The 14,716-nt window shown below is 51.2% G+C and overlaps 1 protein-coding gene across 1 annotated transcript in view; it reads left to right on the top strand.

Annotated features, from left to right (window-relative positions):
• The window catches only part of ABCA3 (ATP binding cassette subfamily A member 3), an 83,720-nt gene that overhangs the window by 34,728 nt on the left and 34,276 nt on the right, over positions 1-14,716 (top strand). Inside the window, exons 4-12 of the mRNA XM_032799336.2 lie at positions 242-369; positions 940-1,105; positions 2,982-3,241; positions 4,688-4,804; positions 5,822-5,942; positions 8,253-8,426; positions 9,936-10,117; positions 11,812-11,958; positions 13,659-13,788. Of these exons, the coding sequence (XP_032655227.1) occupies positions 242-369; positions 940-1,105; positions 2,982-3,241; positions 4,688-4,804; positions 5,822-5,942; positions 8,253-8,426; positions 9,936-10,117; positions 11,812-11,958; positions 13,659-13,788 (1,425 nt within the window). The remainder of the gene's footprint in view (positions 1-241; positions 370-939; positions 1,106-2,981; positions 3,242-4,687; positions 4,805-5,821; positions 5,943-8,252; positions 8,427-9,935; positions 10,118-11,811; positions 11,959-13,658; positions 13,789-14,716) is intronic.

The following is a 14,716-nucleotide window of genomic DNA, read 5'->3' on the forward strand; positions in this document are numbered from 1 at the left end:
TGGCATGGGTGGGGACGGGGCATTATACTGGGAGTTGCCTTCAAATGGGAGACAGAGCCAATGTCGCTGATCAAAGCAGAACTCTGATGAAATCATCCCGCCACCTGCCATGCTCCCCAGCAGCCTGTCAGGACTGAAACCCAAAAACTGTTGTCTTGGAAACGTCCCAGTGCACCCCTTCATGGCCGTGAAGTCCACCCCATCACAGGCGGCTCACTGCATTGATTTCCCTCCTCTGCAGCTCAAGGGTTCCCCTCGGAGAGGGAGTTTGAGGACTACGTGAAGTTTGATAACCGCTCGGGTAATGTGCTGGCCGCCCTTGTTTTCAAACACTGCTTCAATCAGAGCAAGGACCCCTTGCCGCTGCAGGTAAGTGAATCTGCAGGCCAGTCCCTTTCAGAAGTGGGTGTCCTCCCCCGTCACAAAGGCCAGCGCTCTGAGGAGCTGTGTGATGACCCCCATGCTGCCCCAACGTGACATGAGAGAGAGGACATCCCGGTTACGATGTTACTGTGAACCAAGCGGCTCTCGCTTCAATGTGGGGCTAGCTCCAGAAGCTATAAGAACAGAGAACGCCATGATCATTTCCTAGTGCCACGGTGGTAGAGGAGAGTACCGAGGTTGCTATAGTGATGGGGGCCATCAAAGTATCCAGATACCTATATGAGAGACAGCACTTCCCTGACACAGCATCCCCAATGCTAAACACAGGGTGGGAGGACTGGTATCCCTTCACCTGTCCAGGCCAGAGACAGCAGCCCTGTTGTGAAGCTTTTGAGGGAAGACCTCCTAATGGTCCCTTGGGGTGCTCCAAGATGCACCTCCCTTTTCTCCTCTCAGACTGGTGCTGTCTCTCAGGCTCTGATTCTCCGTTGCCTTCTCCACAATCCCCTAATTTTTTTCTGACTCCAACGCCCCTCTTGTTCTGTTGCCTTGTAGGTTAATTATCAGCTGCGCTTCAAATACAGCCCTAGGAATGCCCCTCGGAGCGAGCAGACAGGCCTGAACCCCAACCTCGACCGTGACTGGCACACCAGCTACCTGTTCCCACTTTTCCAGTTACCGGGCCCCAGAGAAGCCAAGTTCCCAGATGGAGGGACGCCAGGTGAGCAGGATGTCTCTGGGGTTCATAGATTCCAAAGCCAGAAGGGACCGTTGTGATCATCTAGGCTGAACTGCACAGCACAGGCCAGAGACCTGCCCCAAAACAATTCCCAGAGCTGAGCTTTTAGAAGAACATCCTGTGTTCATTTAAAAAGTGTCAGTGCTGGAGAATCCACCACAAACCTTGGTAAATTGCTCCAGTGGTTTAATTACCCTCATTGTTAACAATTTACAGCTTATTTCCTCTCTGAGTTTGTCTAGCTTCAACTTCCAGCCATTGAATCATGCTAGAGTTTTTTCTGCTGGACTGAAGCACTATCATCAAATATTTGTTCCTCATGTAGGCACTTAGAGACTGTGATCAAGTCACCCCTTAACCTTCTCTTTATTAAGCTAATTAGGCTCAAGGAGCTCCATCTATCACTGTAAGGCAGGTTTTCTAATCCTTTAATCATTCTCATGGCTCTTCGCTGACCCCTCTCCAATTTATTAACATCCTTCTGGAACTGTGGGCCCCAGAACTGGACACAGGATTCCAGCCGTGGTTGCTCTCGGGTCTGCTGGTTCCTAACCCAGTGCCTTAGTCCAACTATTCTCCTTCCTCTTGTAGTAAATCCGTGGAGTACACCTGCTGGCAGCCTGTGCAGGTGAGAGTGCTGGCATCACTGGCGCTCGGTTAAAACTTTGGGGCAGGGATGCCGCCGTGCACTGCAGTAGCTGAAATCTATCCAAGGAACAGTCCAAAGAAAACACGGGCCCTACTGTATGGTGCCGTATGCATTGTGTTATACACAGAACAATGAGGATGATCAGTCCCAGGGCTAATTATGCTGCTGCTTCTCCTGCTCCACCAAACAGCCTCTGAAGGCCACATCCTTTCCGAGCATATGCACCATTACCCCTAGTTGCCACATTCTGTACGTCTGTTTAGAGCAGGAGTGGGCAAACTTTTTGGCCTGAGGACCACATCTGGGAATAGAAATTTATGGTGGGCCATGAATTCTCAGAAAATTGGAGTTGGGGTGCGGGAGGGGTGAGGGGTCTGGCTGGGGGTGCGGGCTATGGGATGGGGCTGGGGATGAGGAATTTAGAGTATAGGAGAGTGACCTGGGATGAGACCGAGGGGATCAGAGCTGCGGCAAAGGGTTGGGATGCGGGGGAAGGCTCAGGGGTGCAGACTCCAGGCGCCGCTTACCTCAAGCAGGTCCCAGAAGCAGCGGCTTGTTCCTTCTCTGGCTCCAGCATGGCCAGGTGGCTCTGCACACTTTCCCGTCCACAGGCAGCACCCCTGCAGCTCCTATTGGAGCACCAGAGGGGGCCATTAGAGCGGGGCCATTGGAGCGCATAGGTCTCAGAGGGGGGCCATGCCGCGGCTTCTGGGAGCCATATGGCGCAGCCCCTGACCCTGCTTCCTGGCTGAAGCGCTGCAGGAGGGCCATGCTGTGCCTTCTGGGAGCTGCACCCAACCCTGCTTCCTGGCTGAAGCGCTGGAGAGGGGCCATGAAGCTGCTTCCACAACCCGATTGGAGCAGCCCCTGACCCTGCTCCCCAGCTGGAGTACTGGAGCGAGGCAAGCCCTGCTCCCCAGCGGGAGCTCAAGGGCCAGCTTAAAATGGTTGGCAGGCCGGGTTCGGCCCGTGGGCCATAGTTTTCCCGCTCCTGGTTTAGAGTGTAAGCTCCTTGGGGCAGGTTCTGTGTGTGTTTGTACAGCGCCTAGCACCATCAGGTCCTGTTCCCTGTCTGGGCGCCCAGTCGTTATGCTAATACAAATAATACAGTGGGCATCCATTTGCCAGCAGGAAGCATTCACCTCTCAGGGTAGCTGGCTGCCCCGTTCCTGCAGTGCCTCACACTTGTCACTCTGTGTTTTCTCACAGGTTACATCCGGGAAGGGTTCCTGGCCGTGCAGCATGCCGTTGACAGAGCCATCATGCAATACCATGCCAACACATCTGCCACTCACCTGCTGGAGGGGTTCACCGTGGTTGTCCAGCGGTTCCCCTACCCACCATACGTCAATGACCTCTTCCTCCTGGCCATCCAGAACCAGCTGCCCCTGCTGCTCATGCTGAGCTTCACCTACACCTCGCTCAACATCATCCGTGCTGTTGTGCACGAGAAGGAGAAAAAGTTGAAGGTAAATGCTAGGCAGATGGCCAGGGCACCGGTGGCTTCCTGCAGGCTGAGCTGCCGCTGTGGCAGTGACACCATGTGCTATTGCCAGAGCGCTCTAATCTAGGGAAGATCAGGACCATGGCTTCCAAGACAGGATGGCACTTGAGTGGTCACCTGCTGTTCCCATGCAGTGGGAGGGGAGTGTATTGGGAAGGTGAGCCGGCAATGTTGCTCTGCTCTGCTGGCCAGCTTGCCCCAGCAGCCTGGCTCTGCACCTTGAAGGAGGCTGCTGGTGTCTGTGCCCCTGGTAGCCAGCTGTGAGAAGAATGTAAGGAGAAATGATGCTGTCCTGGGCTGCGGAGGGAAACCTGAGCACTCCACGTGGGCTGGAGTCAGGTGGAACAAGGGAGAGGATAGCAATAGGGAAGTGAGGGAGTGGGTGGAAAACCCTGTGCAAAAGGAGCATGTGAAAAAATAGCCCTGGAAGAAAAACAACTAATGGCAAGAGCCTTGCTTAGCTTCCTGCAGCACAATCTCCTTGGAAGGAGTAAAACGCCTGCGATCAGTATGGGCTCAGTCTCTAAACACAGGCACAGATAACTCTGCATTAACTGCTTTGCTTACCCATGCCAAATGCGTTCTAAAGCTTTTAAGCTGCTGAGTTGTAAACAAAACCCCACTCTTGCCAGGCAAGCAGAGGGCAGGAAAGGGGGTTTGTGGAGGGTTAGTGAATTCCAGGGAGGAAGGAAGCTGATCCTGCTGCAGGAATTCAGCTCTGCCGCCTTACCATGCAGCTTTGTCTGCTTGGCAATGCTCTTAGATCTGGTGGCAGTGGCAGGCGGGTCGCTGTCGTGAGTCTGATTCTGATGCCTAAAGGGTGGCTCTGGGGAAGACGGAAACTGTTGTGGGTTCTGGTGGCTTAGGTGCACAGGGAGGTTTGTTGGGGTGGGGGGTTTTCTTTAGGTGTTGGGGCACAATGCATTGTTTTATATCAAGAGACTGGTGTCTAGGCAACCATGAGCTCAGGTAACTCGGTCACTAGAACATCAGATTGTTAATCTGATGGTTCCAGGTTCAGTTCTTCTTTGGTCGGTTAAATTTTTCCTAGGTTATGCAGAAGGTCAGACCAGATTATTGTAATGGTCCCTTCTGGCCTTATCCTCTATGAAAGTGGATTTGGGTTTCCACCCAGTGCTCCAGGGGAACCTTGCTCTTCCTGCCACCCTAGCCTGACCCCCACGTCATCCAGAGTCACTGGCAGTTGTTCAGAAACAGGCTAGGATTTAAAATAGAACGCATGGGTGACAGCTGCTCCGTGCTTTGCCACATTGGGCCTGGTTCTAGCACATGGTGCCCGGTTCTCATCAGCTGCCTCTTTCTGTCCCACAATGGCAAATACAATCAGGGTGCTCTCGGCAGGCAGCTGTCACGGCACAGGGTAATACGCACTTGTGTTGACCTCCCACAGGAGTACATGCGCATGATGGGCCTCAGTAACTGGCTGCACTGGAGTGCCTGGTTCCTCATGTTCTTCCTCTTCCTCCTGGTGTCCATCTTCTTTGTCACGGTGCTCTTCTGTGTCAAGGTGAGTGTCCTGGCTCCGGCTCCCAAGGTATACGTTAGAACCACCCTGGGGATGGCGGTGGGGGAGCTGATGGCTTTCTCATGTGGACAGGCATCTGCAGGCGGCTTTAGATTGCAGGGGGAGGGGGATGTCCTAGGCCCTTAGACTCAAAAATGCTGCTGAATTATATTTCCCCACCACTTTCCACTTCTTCAATCCAGACAGCTTTTCTCTTCACTGTCCCAAACCAGGGGGAAAGTGGAAGTTGGAGGGTAAGACTTCAAAGTCAATATTGGGGGTCAGGGCGGTGCCTGCCCCTTCTCAGCGTGAAAGTTCACTTTGCTATTTCAGGCTAGGCCTTTGCTGCACTCAGTTTTGTAAGTGTTTGAATCCCCCTCTGCAGACACCATAGCTTGCTTTTCACACAGCCTTGTGGCAAGAAGTTCCACAGGCATCATTGAGGCCAAGAGCTTAGCAGGATTCAGAAAGGGATGGAACATTCATATGGTTAACAGGAACATCTGGTTATTAAAGGATAAAATCACCCAGGGTTTTCGAAGGGATTTAAACCCTCCCGCTTCAGGTTGCATGCAGCCTTAACCAATGGGAGGAAACTTCCCTTGTGGGCAGGCTATCCCAGAACTGATGCTGAAGGGTTTCCTGTGCCTTCCACTGGAGCAGCTGGTGCTGGCCAGTCAGAAACAGGGTGTTGGACTGGCAGGACCACGGGTCTGATCCAGTCTAGCCATTCTGGTGGTGAGCCTACAGGAGTCCTTGGAGTGTCAGGGGCATAAAAGCCACTCTTCGTTAGATCCTGGTCTACTCTAGGATAATCACCGCCTGTGATGCTCAGTGCAGTGGTACAGACTGTAGGGTAGAAAGCTCTTGGGTATCTTTAACACAGTTTCTTTATCTCTTTTGATCACCGAGCCCGTTCTGTGCCACCATCTGCACCATGAGGATTGCAGATCTCAGTTCCCAGGCTAGATGCTGTGTCCGTGTGGGTAACGGTACTCATGGCCTGGATTTTGTTTGTAGGTTAGCCAGCAGGGGGCGGTACTCACCAACAGTGACCCAACCCTGGTATTCACCTTCCTGGCCGTCTTTTCCATTTCCTCCATCTCCTTCAGCTTCATGGTCAGCACCTTCTTCTCCAGAGGTGAGCCCATCCTGTTAACCTTTCATGCTGTTTGTCAGAGAGGGTGCTTTGGCTATGGAACATGGACACCCATATAGAAATGGCACCGTATCCTCTTCCCGTGTGGTTCCTACCTGCTGACTTTACTAAGATCTTCCCATTAGCTTGGCAGAGCCAGCCCAACCCTGGGAGAGTCACCTAGAGTCTGATCTGCCTTGAGAGTGATCAACAGAATGATATACCAAATAGCAATCAGTTAAACCTTGGAAGACACGGGGAGCTGCATAGGTCTCACTAAGGGATTTTGTCCTGCAGAACCTTTATTTCCAGTGGGGATGTGTGAGAAGGAGAGACCCCAGCTTGACTCTCAGATCCCTTGGACCTTGCAGAGCCAACTTGTTACTTACAAACAGAGCAGATATGCTGTAGGAGCCACTGAGAGCCAATAAATACAGAGCCCCACAGCTCCATCTTCGCAATTTCTCTTCACCACGTGGTGGAAGGGGCAGGGGCTGGAGTAGTTTCGACAGCACTCATGAGCACTGATTGTTCTTTGGGGCTAAATATCACAGCGTTGGGCTAGCTCCTCTGAATGCCCCTCGCTATGTGGGCGCTTTGTGGGGAAACAAGGGGTGACAACCAAAGGGCTGTTGGTTGCTTGTGAGTGACCAGGCATTTTGGCTAGAATTCCCGGCTTCTTCCTGGTATCCTTCCAAATAGAACTAGTGACCAAAGGAATGAAATCCCGCCTCCAACCTAGTGCCTCCAGCTTCAGAGGGCAGCAAGCTGTATTTGTGTAGGATTGTTGTGGCCCGTGCTTTAAAGAGGGCAAGCGGGGAAGGCAGACAAGAAGCCAGAGGAGAGTCGTGATGCCTGGACCCTCGTATCTAGAGCAGAGTTTCTCAAACAGGGGTCGCCGCTTGTGTAGGAGCTGCTGGAAGCGGCGGACAGTAAGTCCCTCGGCCTGCGCCGCTTCCAGAAGCTCCCGTTGGCCCTGAGCAGCAAACCACGGCCAGTGGGAGCTGCAATCAGGCCGGACCTGTGGATGGGGCAGATAAACACACCGGCCTGGCTCACCAGGGGCTTTCCCTACACAAGCAGCGACCCCTGTTTGAGAAACCCTGATCTAGAGTTTGATGCTCTGCCAGCGGAGCCACCTGAAGGTTTGATTGTTGTGGGACCTTTGTCCAGTTGTTCATTTGGCACTGGGCATTAAGTGCGAGTGTGCTGGGGACAGAAGGATGAGCAGGGTGCCGCAAACCCAGCAGAGCAGGTACATTCCTCCATGTCAATAACTGCAATGGAAATACCTGCTGGTCTCACTTGTCCATTGTTTGGTCTCCTAATGGCTCTTATTCCTGTTGTACAGGGGACAATCCAAGGGGGAGGGTGACCTCTAGCCAGGCTGGAGAAGCTGTTAACTCTGGATTTTTGTGCTGGGTGAGGAATGCAGCCAAATATTCCATCAGCCCCTCCAGCAGTTTTCCACAGGAGACTCAGGGAGCAGTTTGTTCTGAAACACACCAGTAGGGGAAGCTCTTTCGTATGGGGTCAGCGTCGTGGCTTGTAAACATCCCTCTTTCTAATGGGAAAGGTCTGTATGTTGAATTGCTGATGCCCTTCCCACCTGGTAAGGGCAGGACTCATCTGGTGGAGGAAGGGTTTGGTCTTTTCCGTCATCCTGGTGTGACTTACAAAACCAAGCCTGCTCTCCTCTGCAGATGTGCACTGAGCAGTGGCTTCAGTTTGGGAGGCCGCAGGTGTCCTTGGCTGCCGCACTCTGTATGGTAGGATGCTGGGAAAGGCTCCAAAGCATGTTCCCGTTACTGGTAGGCTGTGCGTGGGGCGTGCAGTCACTTGGGAGCTGTCTGGTTTGATGCCCAGTAAGGGCTGTCAATACACATCCCCATTCAGCATTATTATTAAAAGCTGCGGTGCATGAGAAGCTTATATACCGGACCTTTCCAAAACGGGCCAGTGTCTGCTTTAAGACCTCACTGAACCCGCTGGACTCTTCACTGCGCTGCTTGGAGCATTCTGGGGCTTGAAACGACATGGTGCAGTCCAATAGTGCAGGGAGGTTGGGAGACTCTCCTCTAGTCCCAACTCGGCCACTGACCTACTGTGTCACCTGGGCCAATCAGTTAATCGCTCTGTGCCTGTTTCCCCATCGGCGTCATGGACATAACACCCGCCTTTGCCAAGTACTTAGATCTCCTTGCATGGAAACTCTGGAGAAGTTTGCAGTGTGTCTTGTATCCATTTGTGTTTGTCACCACCCTGTTGGAAATTTCTTTTCCTTTTTTTTTTTCCCCTTCTCTGCACTTGCAGCAAATGTGGCAGCTGCCGCTGGGGGTTTCCTTTACTTTTTCTCCTACATCCCCTACTTTTTTATCTCGCCTCGCTACGACCTGATGTCCCACGGTCAGAAGCTGTCATCCTGCCTCCTCTCCAATGTTGCCATGGCCATGGGGGCACAGCTGATAGGCATGTTTGAAGGAAAAGGTGAGTGATTTTTTTTTCTCTCTCTCTCTCTGCTGTTGTAATATGCAGGCCCAGCTGGGGAAGCCAAGCACGGGAAGTCAGCCTGGAGACTTACACTGAGCTCTAGAGTTCCAGGATTGGGGACGTTAAGCGCTTTGATGCCAGTCTGAAAAATCAAGCTCTAATCTGGCCTCTTTTTTTGAACCTTGAGACTTGATACTGATCCTGTACCATAGAAGGAGTCTTGTCATTGGCATAAGTGAGAGCAGGAGTCAGTCCTTGGACAGCTAATCCAAAGGAGGGGATCTGTCAATGCACACACTTGCCAGCTTCGAGGTTCTGGATAACTTATACCTCTCTGGAGGAGCTGCCCTCACTTTGTTGGGAGCACCTCATCTCCAAATTGGATTTGGCTGGCAAAGCTAGGATTCTCCGGTGGTTTTGCTTTTGTTAATTACAAAGTTAATACTACTCTGAAGGATGTAATTTCTGACGTTAATTGAATCCAAATCATCTTTCCCCTGCTAATTTCCATATCAATGAGCCATCTGTCTCTTTTTCCAAAAAGGACGTTGTCTTTGCGAATTGATGAAACTTAGCAGGAGATTGAGACATGGGTAGTATTTTTAGGGGAGAAGACACACATCTGTCTCCTTGGTACAGTGTCAGAAAGTGCAGAAGAGGGTGGATGGTTTGTGACCAAGGGCCCCATTTGGGAATCAGGAGATCCGAGTTCCACTCCTGTCACTTATCCTGTCTGTGCCTCGGTTCCCCATCTGTGACATGGGGATTGACTGTACATTCGTACCTGGCAAGGGTGCCATGGGCTATAATTTCTAACGTATGAGAGATGCTCAGACGCTACAGTGGTGGAGGCCATGTGGGAGCCCAGATGGGAAATGGTGCAGACTGACGTGAAGGTTACACTAATATAAGCGGTATGTGGTAGGGACTCTATTCAAAGCACTCCAAAGCGGATACAGGGGGTTTTACAAGTGTGTTAGGAGGGCCAAATGGTACATGTCTTAAGTATGGACACGGCACTGAGGCTGGGTGGACTGATCTATACCAGCACTGAATATTTTCTTTGCCAGCTTGGGTGTCCTGTACTGGAACAACATTTTTAGCAATTATTTGATTCCTAGCACAGGTGGAGTTTTTGAAGCCATACTCGGGATGCGGGGGCAGGGGGGGAAATAGAACAAGCTGCTGAGAACAAGGTCATGCAGTAACTTAGGTATTTAGCCAACACATTTTTGCAGATCTTCGTAAATTAAATCACACAATAAGTTACAGGCATGTGCTAAACATATTTATCGTGTCTTGCTTTCCGATGTATTTTCTATCCCCCTCCCACACATGTGCACACAGTGTGCTAGCAGCGAATTTGTATTGTGATCCCTTATTTCACAGTCCCAGAGAACGTGTACCACTGTATATATTTTCCCAGCCTGCGGGTGAGGAGTTCCGATGTGTTACATACTGTGGCTGCACATTGGCAGATGCAGACACCATCTTGTGTGCTTTCAGGGACCGGCATTCAGTGGCAGGACCTCATGAAGCCAGTCAGCGTGGATGATAACTTCACCTTTGCACAGGTGCTGGGGATGCTGCTGTTGGACTCTGTCCTCTATGGCCTGGTGGCCTGGTATGTGGAGACCGTCTTCCCAGGGGAGTATGGTGTGCCGCAGCCGTGGTACTTCTTCTTGACGGTGAGCACCGCTGCTGCGCGCTCCGTCGCTGGCAACGTCTGAGATGAAATGCAGGGATTCTGCTCTCACACCCAGAGTGTTTATTATAACGGGGCTTAAATAGGAATTCTCTGCCCTGTTATGCAGGAGGTCAGACAAATGATTGCAATGGTTTCTTCTGGGCTTAGTCTCAGCATCTGTGCCAGCTAAAGCCCTGTGATGCCTTATATCTGAGGAGCCTTGCACTGAGAGTGAAATGTGCTCTCCAGGTCTTGGCTTTAGATCTTCAGGCTGGGGTTTATTGGCACATGTGATGCTGCGAGACATGTCACTACACCTTAAACACCTTTGTTAAGGCTTAGAGAGCAGCCACATGAGTGACTAGATCTTAGAGTTTGAAACCTGGCAGGCTCCATACAAGAGCAGGTGGTACAGGGCCACCAGGCATGGTGGTGTTTTCTTTTGCCCCCAAATCCACATCCCAGCATGCTTTCGTTTTAGTGCCTGGCTCTGTAGGGCAGGTGGGAGCACACAGAGCCAAGCGCGTTCCTCTAAGATACCAGTGTGGGGCTCAGGAGCCAGCTATCTGCTTGGCAGGTTGTGCTGCGGACTGCTGGAAAGCACAGGGAGTGCCGAACCCTTTGGATCAGGAAACAGTAACCTGGTGTGATGACTTTTGACACTTTCCCCTGCAGCATGGAATGAGTCAGGCCCACTCATGTGGCAGGCAGAGGATTGCTGTAGCCAAATACGGGAATGAAGTCAGGCCTCTCCCTCCAGCTAAGACCCTGAGTGGCCCTCTCAGTCCTGAGAGCATGGCTACTCCAGTGACTAGAGTGATTGCAGCCTCTGACTAGTGGAAGTTCATGGCTCCTTTCACTTAGTGTGTTTGAAATTGTTGCATGGGTGGGGAGGATGATGGGCAGTGGGAGATTTGAAGAATAGGTGACAACCCTCTGAGCAGCCCTGATTGCCCCCCCCCACCACTCTCATTGGCCCAATCCCCTGGCTTGGGGAGCTGGTGCTTCACTTGGTACATTCCTTGGCCAATATCATGCTAGGTGGGTGGAGCCTGGGGTCCTTGTGCTGCTATCATCTACATGATGATGACCGCTATAAGAATGACTACCCTCATGATGATGTGCGCTAATATTAGCGCACATGAGGGATTTCTAGAACCAGAAGGACCAGCACGTAAGGCCAAGAGCTTTCAGCCAGTAGTTGATCTACCTGTCAGTGCTCTACCTTTGATTACAGGTGCACTAAAACTGCCTTCTTGGAAGCTAGAGTGCATCAGTGGAGAAGTGAATTAATTCTTTTGATGCCTTTTCTTTTGGAAACGGCTGTCAGTAGAGTCAGAGCCTCCCCTGAGAGTCTTGAGAAAATCAGGGGGCTCCCCTTTGGCGTGGGGGGAGAGGAGGTTTCGTGGCCCAGGGCTTCTGTTGTGTTGGAGACACTCCATTCCTAGCTGGATCCTGCGAAGTGCTGATTTGAAAGGGGGAGTATTTCTAAAGCCTGTCTGAGATGTGTCTAATGGGCATCTCTGTATGACGTGTCTCTCTCTGTGCCAGTGCTCTGTATGGCTCTATGTACAGGACGTATCGGTGTGAGCTGTGGCAGAACGAATCCCATCTGGGTTATGCTGGTGGGCGGAGGGAAGGTTGCTGTGCACAGCAGCTGCATTACTTTCGCTCTCTCTGTCTCTTTCCTCTTAGCCCTCATACTGGTGTGGGACTCCCAGAACCGTCCTGGGGAAAGAGAAGGAGGAAGAAGAGGACCCAGAGAAGGCCCTGAAAAGCCAGTACATTGAGGAAGAGCCTTCTGATCTGGTGTCAGGGATCAAAATAAAGCACCTCTCCAAGGTAAAATCCCCCAGACCAGCCCCTGCCCAGCAAGCAGGGACAATCTGACAGCAACACATTGCAGGTCTTTGGAGCAAGCAGTAGAGATCCACCCCCGCAGCAGAAAGAGTCTGGCACCAGATAGATCCGTGCTGGCATAGGTCATACAATTTCAGACAGGAATAGCTAGTAGCAATGCTAAGGGTGGGATTACTCAGCTCTTTCTCTCCCTTCTCCCCCATCCCCTGCAACAGCGTCTGGGGGCATGTCTACACTACGGGTGAAAGTGCTGTAGCTATGCTGCTGTAGCACTGTAGTGTAGACGCTTCCTGCACCAATGGAAGGGGTTTTCCATCAGTGTCTGTAATCCACCTCCTCAGGCAATGGTAGCTTGGTTGGTGGAAGAATTCTTTCACCAACCTGGCTGCAGCTAGATTGGGAGTTAGTTCAGTTTAAGTACACCACTTAATTCACACCCTGAGCGATATACCTAGCTCCATCTACATTTTAAGTGTAGATCAAGGCTAACGGTTTGGAGTCTGTCACTTTCATGAACCATGGGGATTGCAGGAAATGACTAAAAGGTTTTGTTACAACGCTCTGGAGAGCAAAGTCCTCACTTCGGAGTCCCTAGAAGATGTCAGTGGGGCTCCTCGTGCTTCAGACCCATTCCCTTCCCCTACCTGGAGCAGTGGCACCAGAGCACAGGGCTGCATACAACTCCTCTGTCAAAAAAAAGAGTGCATGCAAAAAACTCCACCTGGCATTCAGTGGGTCCTGTGCTGCTATGGGGATGGGCTACTGCCAAGCTAGCTATAGGCACTGAGCTCCCAGTGGGCATGCATCCCGGCTGCACTGAGCAGTCCTTCCTTTTGGCCTCTCCTGACGTCTTTCTGCCTCTATGCCTGATGCATCAATTAACAAATATTGAGCTAGCTCCTTCCTTTCCTCCCTTCTGCAATCACCTCCTGTTAAACCACCCCCACCATAGGGACCGCACCCCGTTCTGTACTGTCTGTGTGTACTGTGTGTTTGGCCTGGATCACCCATCGTCCAGCTCCGTGCGTGACGCGCAAGCTGCTGCGTAAACCCCCTCATTACATGGGCTTTGGGTTTCTAAACAACGGACAAGGTTGGTTTCCCAGGCTCTTGCTGATTGTCTGGCTACACATGCTGAGGAGGGACAGGAAGTGTTGATCTACACCAGATCCCTGTAGCTGATGGCATGGTATTGATGGATGCTGAAAAGACATCTGCCTACAGGCTGGTGGCCATGACACGGACTTGGGGGATTTGGGGCACACCTGTCCTTCCCCAGGGGACTGAATTGCCCTCTTACATTTTTAAAAACTGCCTAACCATAGCTCCCATTTCAGTAGGCTGCCATCGTCCTCAGTAGAGTATGGCTGGAAGTTGTTAAACAGTAGCCAAGGCTCACATCATGGGTGGTAGGATTTTTGCAATGGGATAAAACAATCTGTCCGTGCATATGGAGAAACCCAATATTTTAACATACCCACTCAAGGGATCTGCATACACTGGCTGCATAATGTTGTAGATTTGAAATTGCTCTGCTTAGACACACTTAGGGGTAGTCTCCTAAGACGTGAGGTGGCCTCATCAGGAGGTGGTCTCTTGTACGTGCTGGGGATGAAGAGTGCAAAGGATGGGCAAGATGAATGTGTGTTTCCTTCTAATACTCGGCTTCTCTGCTTCTGCAGGTGTTCAAAGTGGGGAGCAAGACCAAGGAGGCAGTAAGGGACTTGACCCTGAACATGTATGAGGGGCAGATCACTGTCCTTCTGGGACACAACGGTGCTGGGAAGACGACCACCCTGTCCATGCTCACAGGTACAGCCCCCAGGCCATCCAGGGGCAGGCGCACTGCAGCACGGGGGATATGGCTGAGAGTGCCTAGGTGACAGCGCATTTCCTGGTGCAGGATGGTATCTTGCTTTGGAGTGTCTGAAGCCATAAGCATCTGCTGAAGTGCCTGGATACTCTCCTGATGTCTGATTCATCCACAAAGCAGCACCTGTGACTGCAGCAGCACAATCAACTCTTCTTCTTTGGTTCCCATACGCCAGCCGAATGAAATATTTTCACAGCTTTCTACCTCATTCTAAAGCTTCATTCATCTTTAAACCTTTCTTGACTGTGTCTGTCCAATGCATCCTCAGTCTCCCTCTGTTCCGAGTCCTTTATGCTGTGGTATGTATCACCCTGCGCAGTATCTATTCCAAGCCCATCTGTGACATATCTGAACCATCGCAGTTGTCTTTCTTGAACCCTCTGCAACAGCATTATTTCTTGTCCTCTACATTTTCTTATCACTGCATTTTTAATTTTCTGCCGCCTCAAAGCTCTCAGCATTCCCCTCAGCCAGTTCATTTCTGCAGTCAAAATCTTGTTTGTTAGCTTTCCTCAGACTCCAGCATTCCAGCCCTGTTCATCAAAATGTCTTTAGCCTTCCAGATCTTGCAGTTTTCTGAATGCAGTAGCTGTTAGTCCAAGTCTTTTTGTGTCATTGTAACAATTCCCAATCTCCACTGGTAGTCTCCAAGGCATACAAGATTTCCCAGATGTTCTAGTTCTTTGTCTCTGACTTTGATCTTTAGCTTTTCCTCCTGTCTTTCAATTGCCATATTTTTTTTTTGTCTTCTCTATGCTGATCTTACATTCAAATTTTCTACTTTCCAAGTCGGCCTTGTCAGCTATTCTTTGTAAATCTTCCTTGGTCAGTGCTGGTGGGGGAGGGGAGCAATATTGTCTGTGCGTT

The sequence above is a fragment of the Chelonoidis abingdonii genome, chromosome 9 (genome assembly GCF_003597395.2).
Source record: "Chelonoidis abingdonii isolate Lonesome George chromosome 9, CheloAbing_2.0, whole genome shotgun sequence".
Taxonomy (NCBI): Eukaryota; Metazoa; Chordata; order Testudines; family Testudinidae; genus Chelonoidis; species Chelonoidis abingdonii.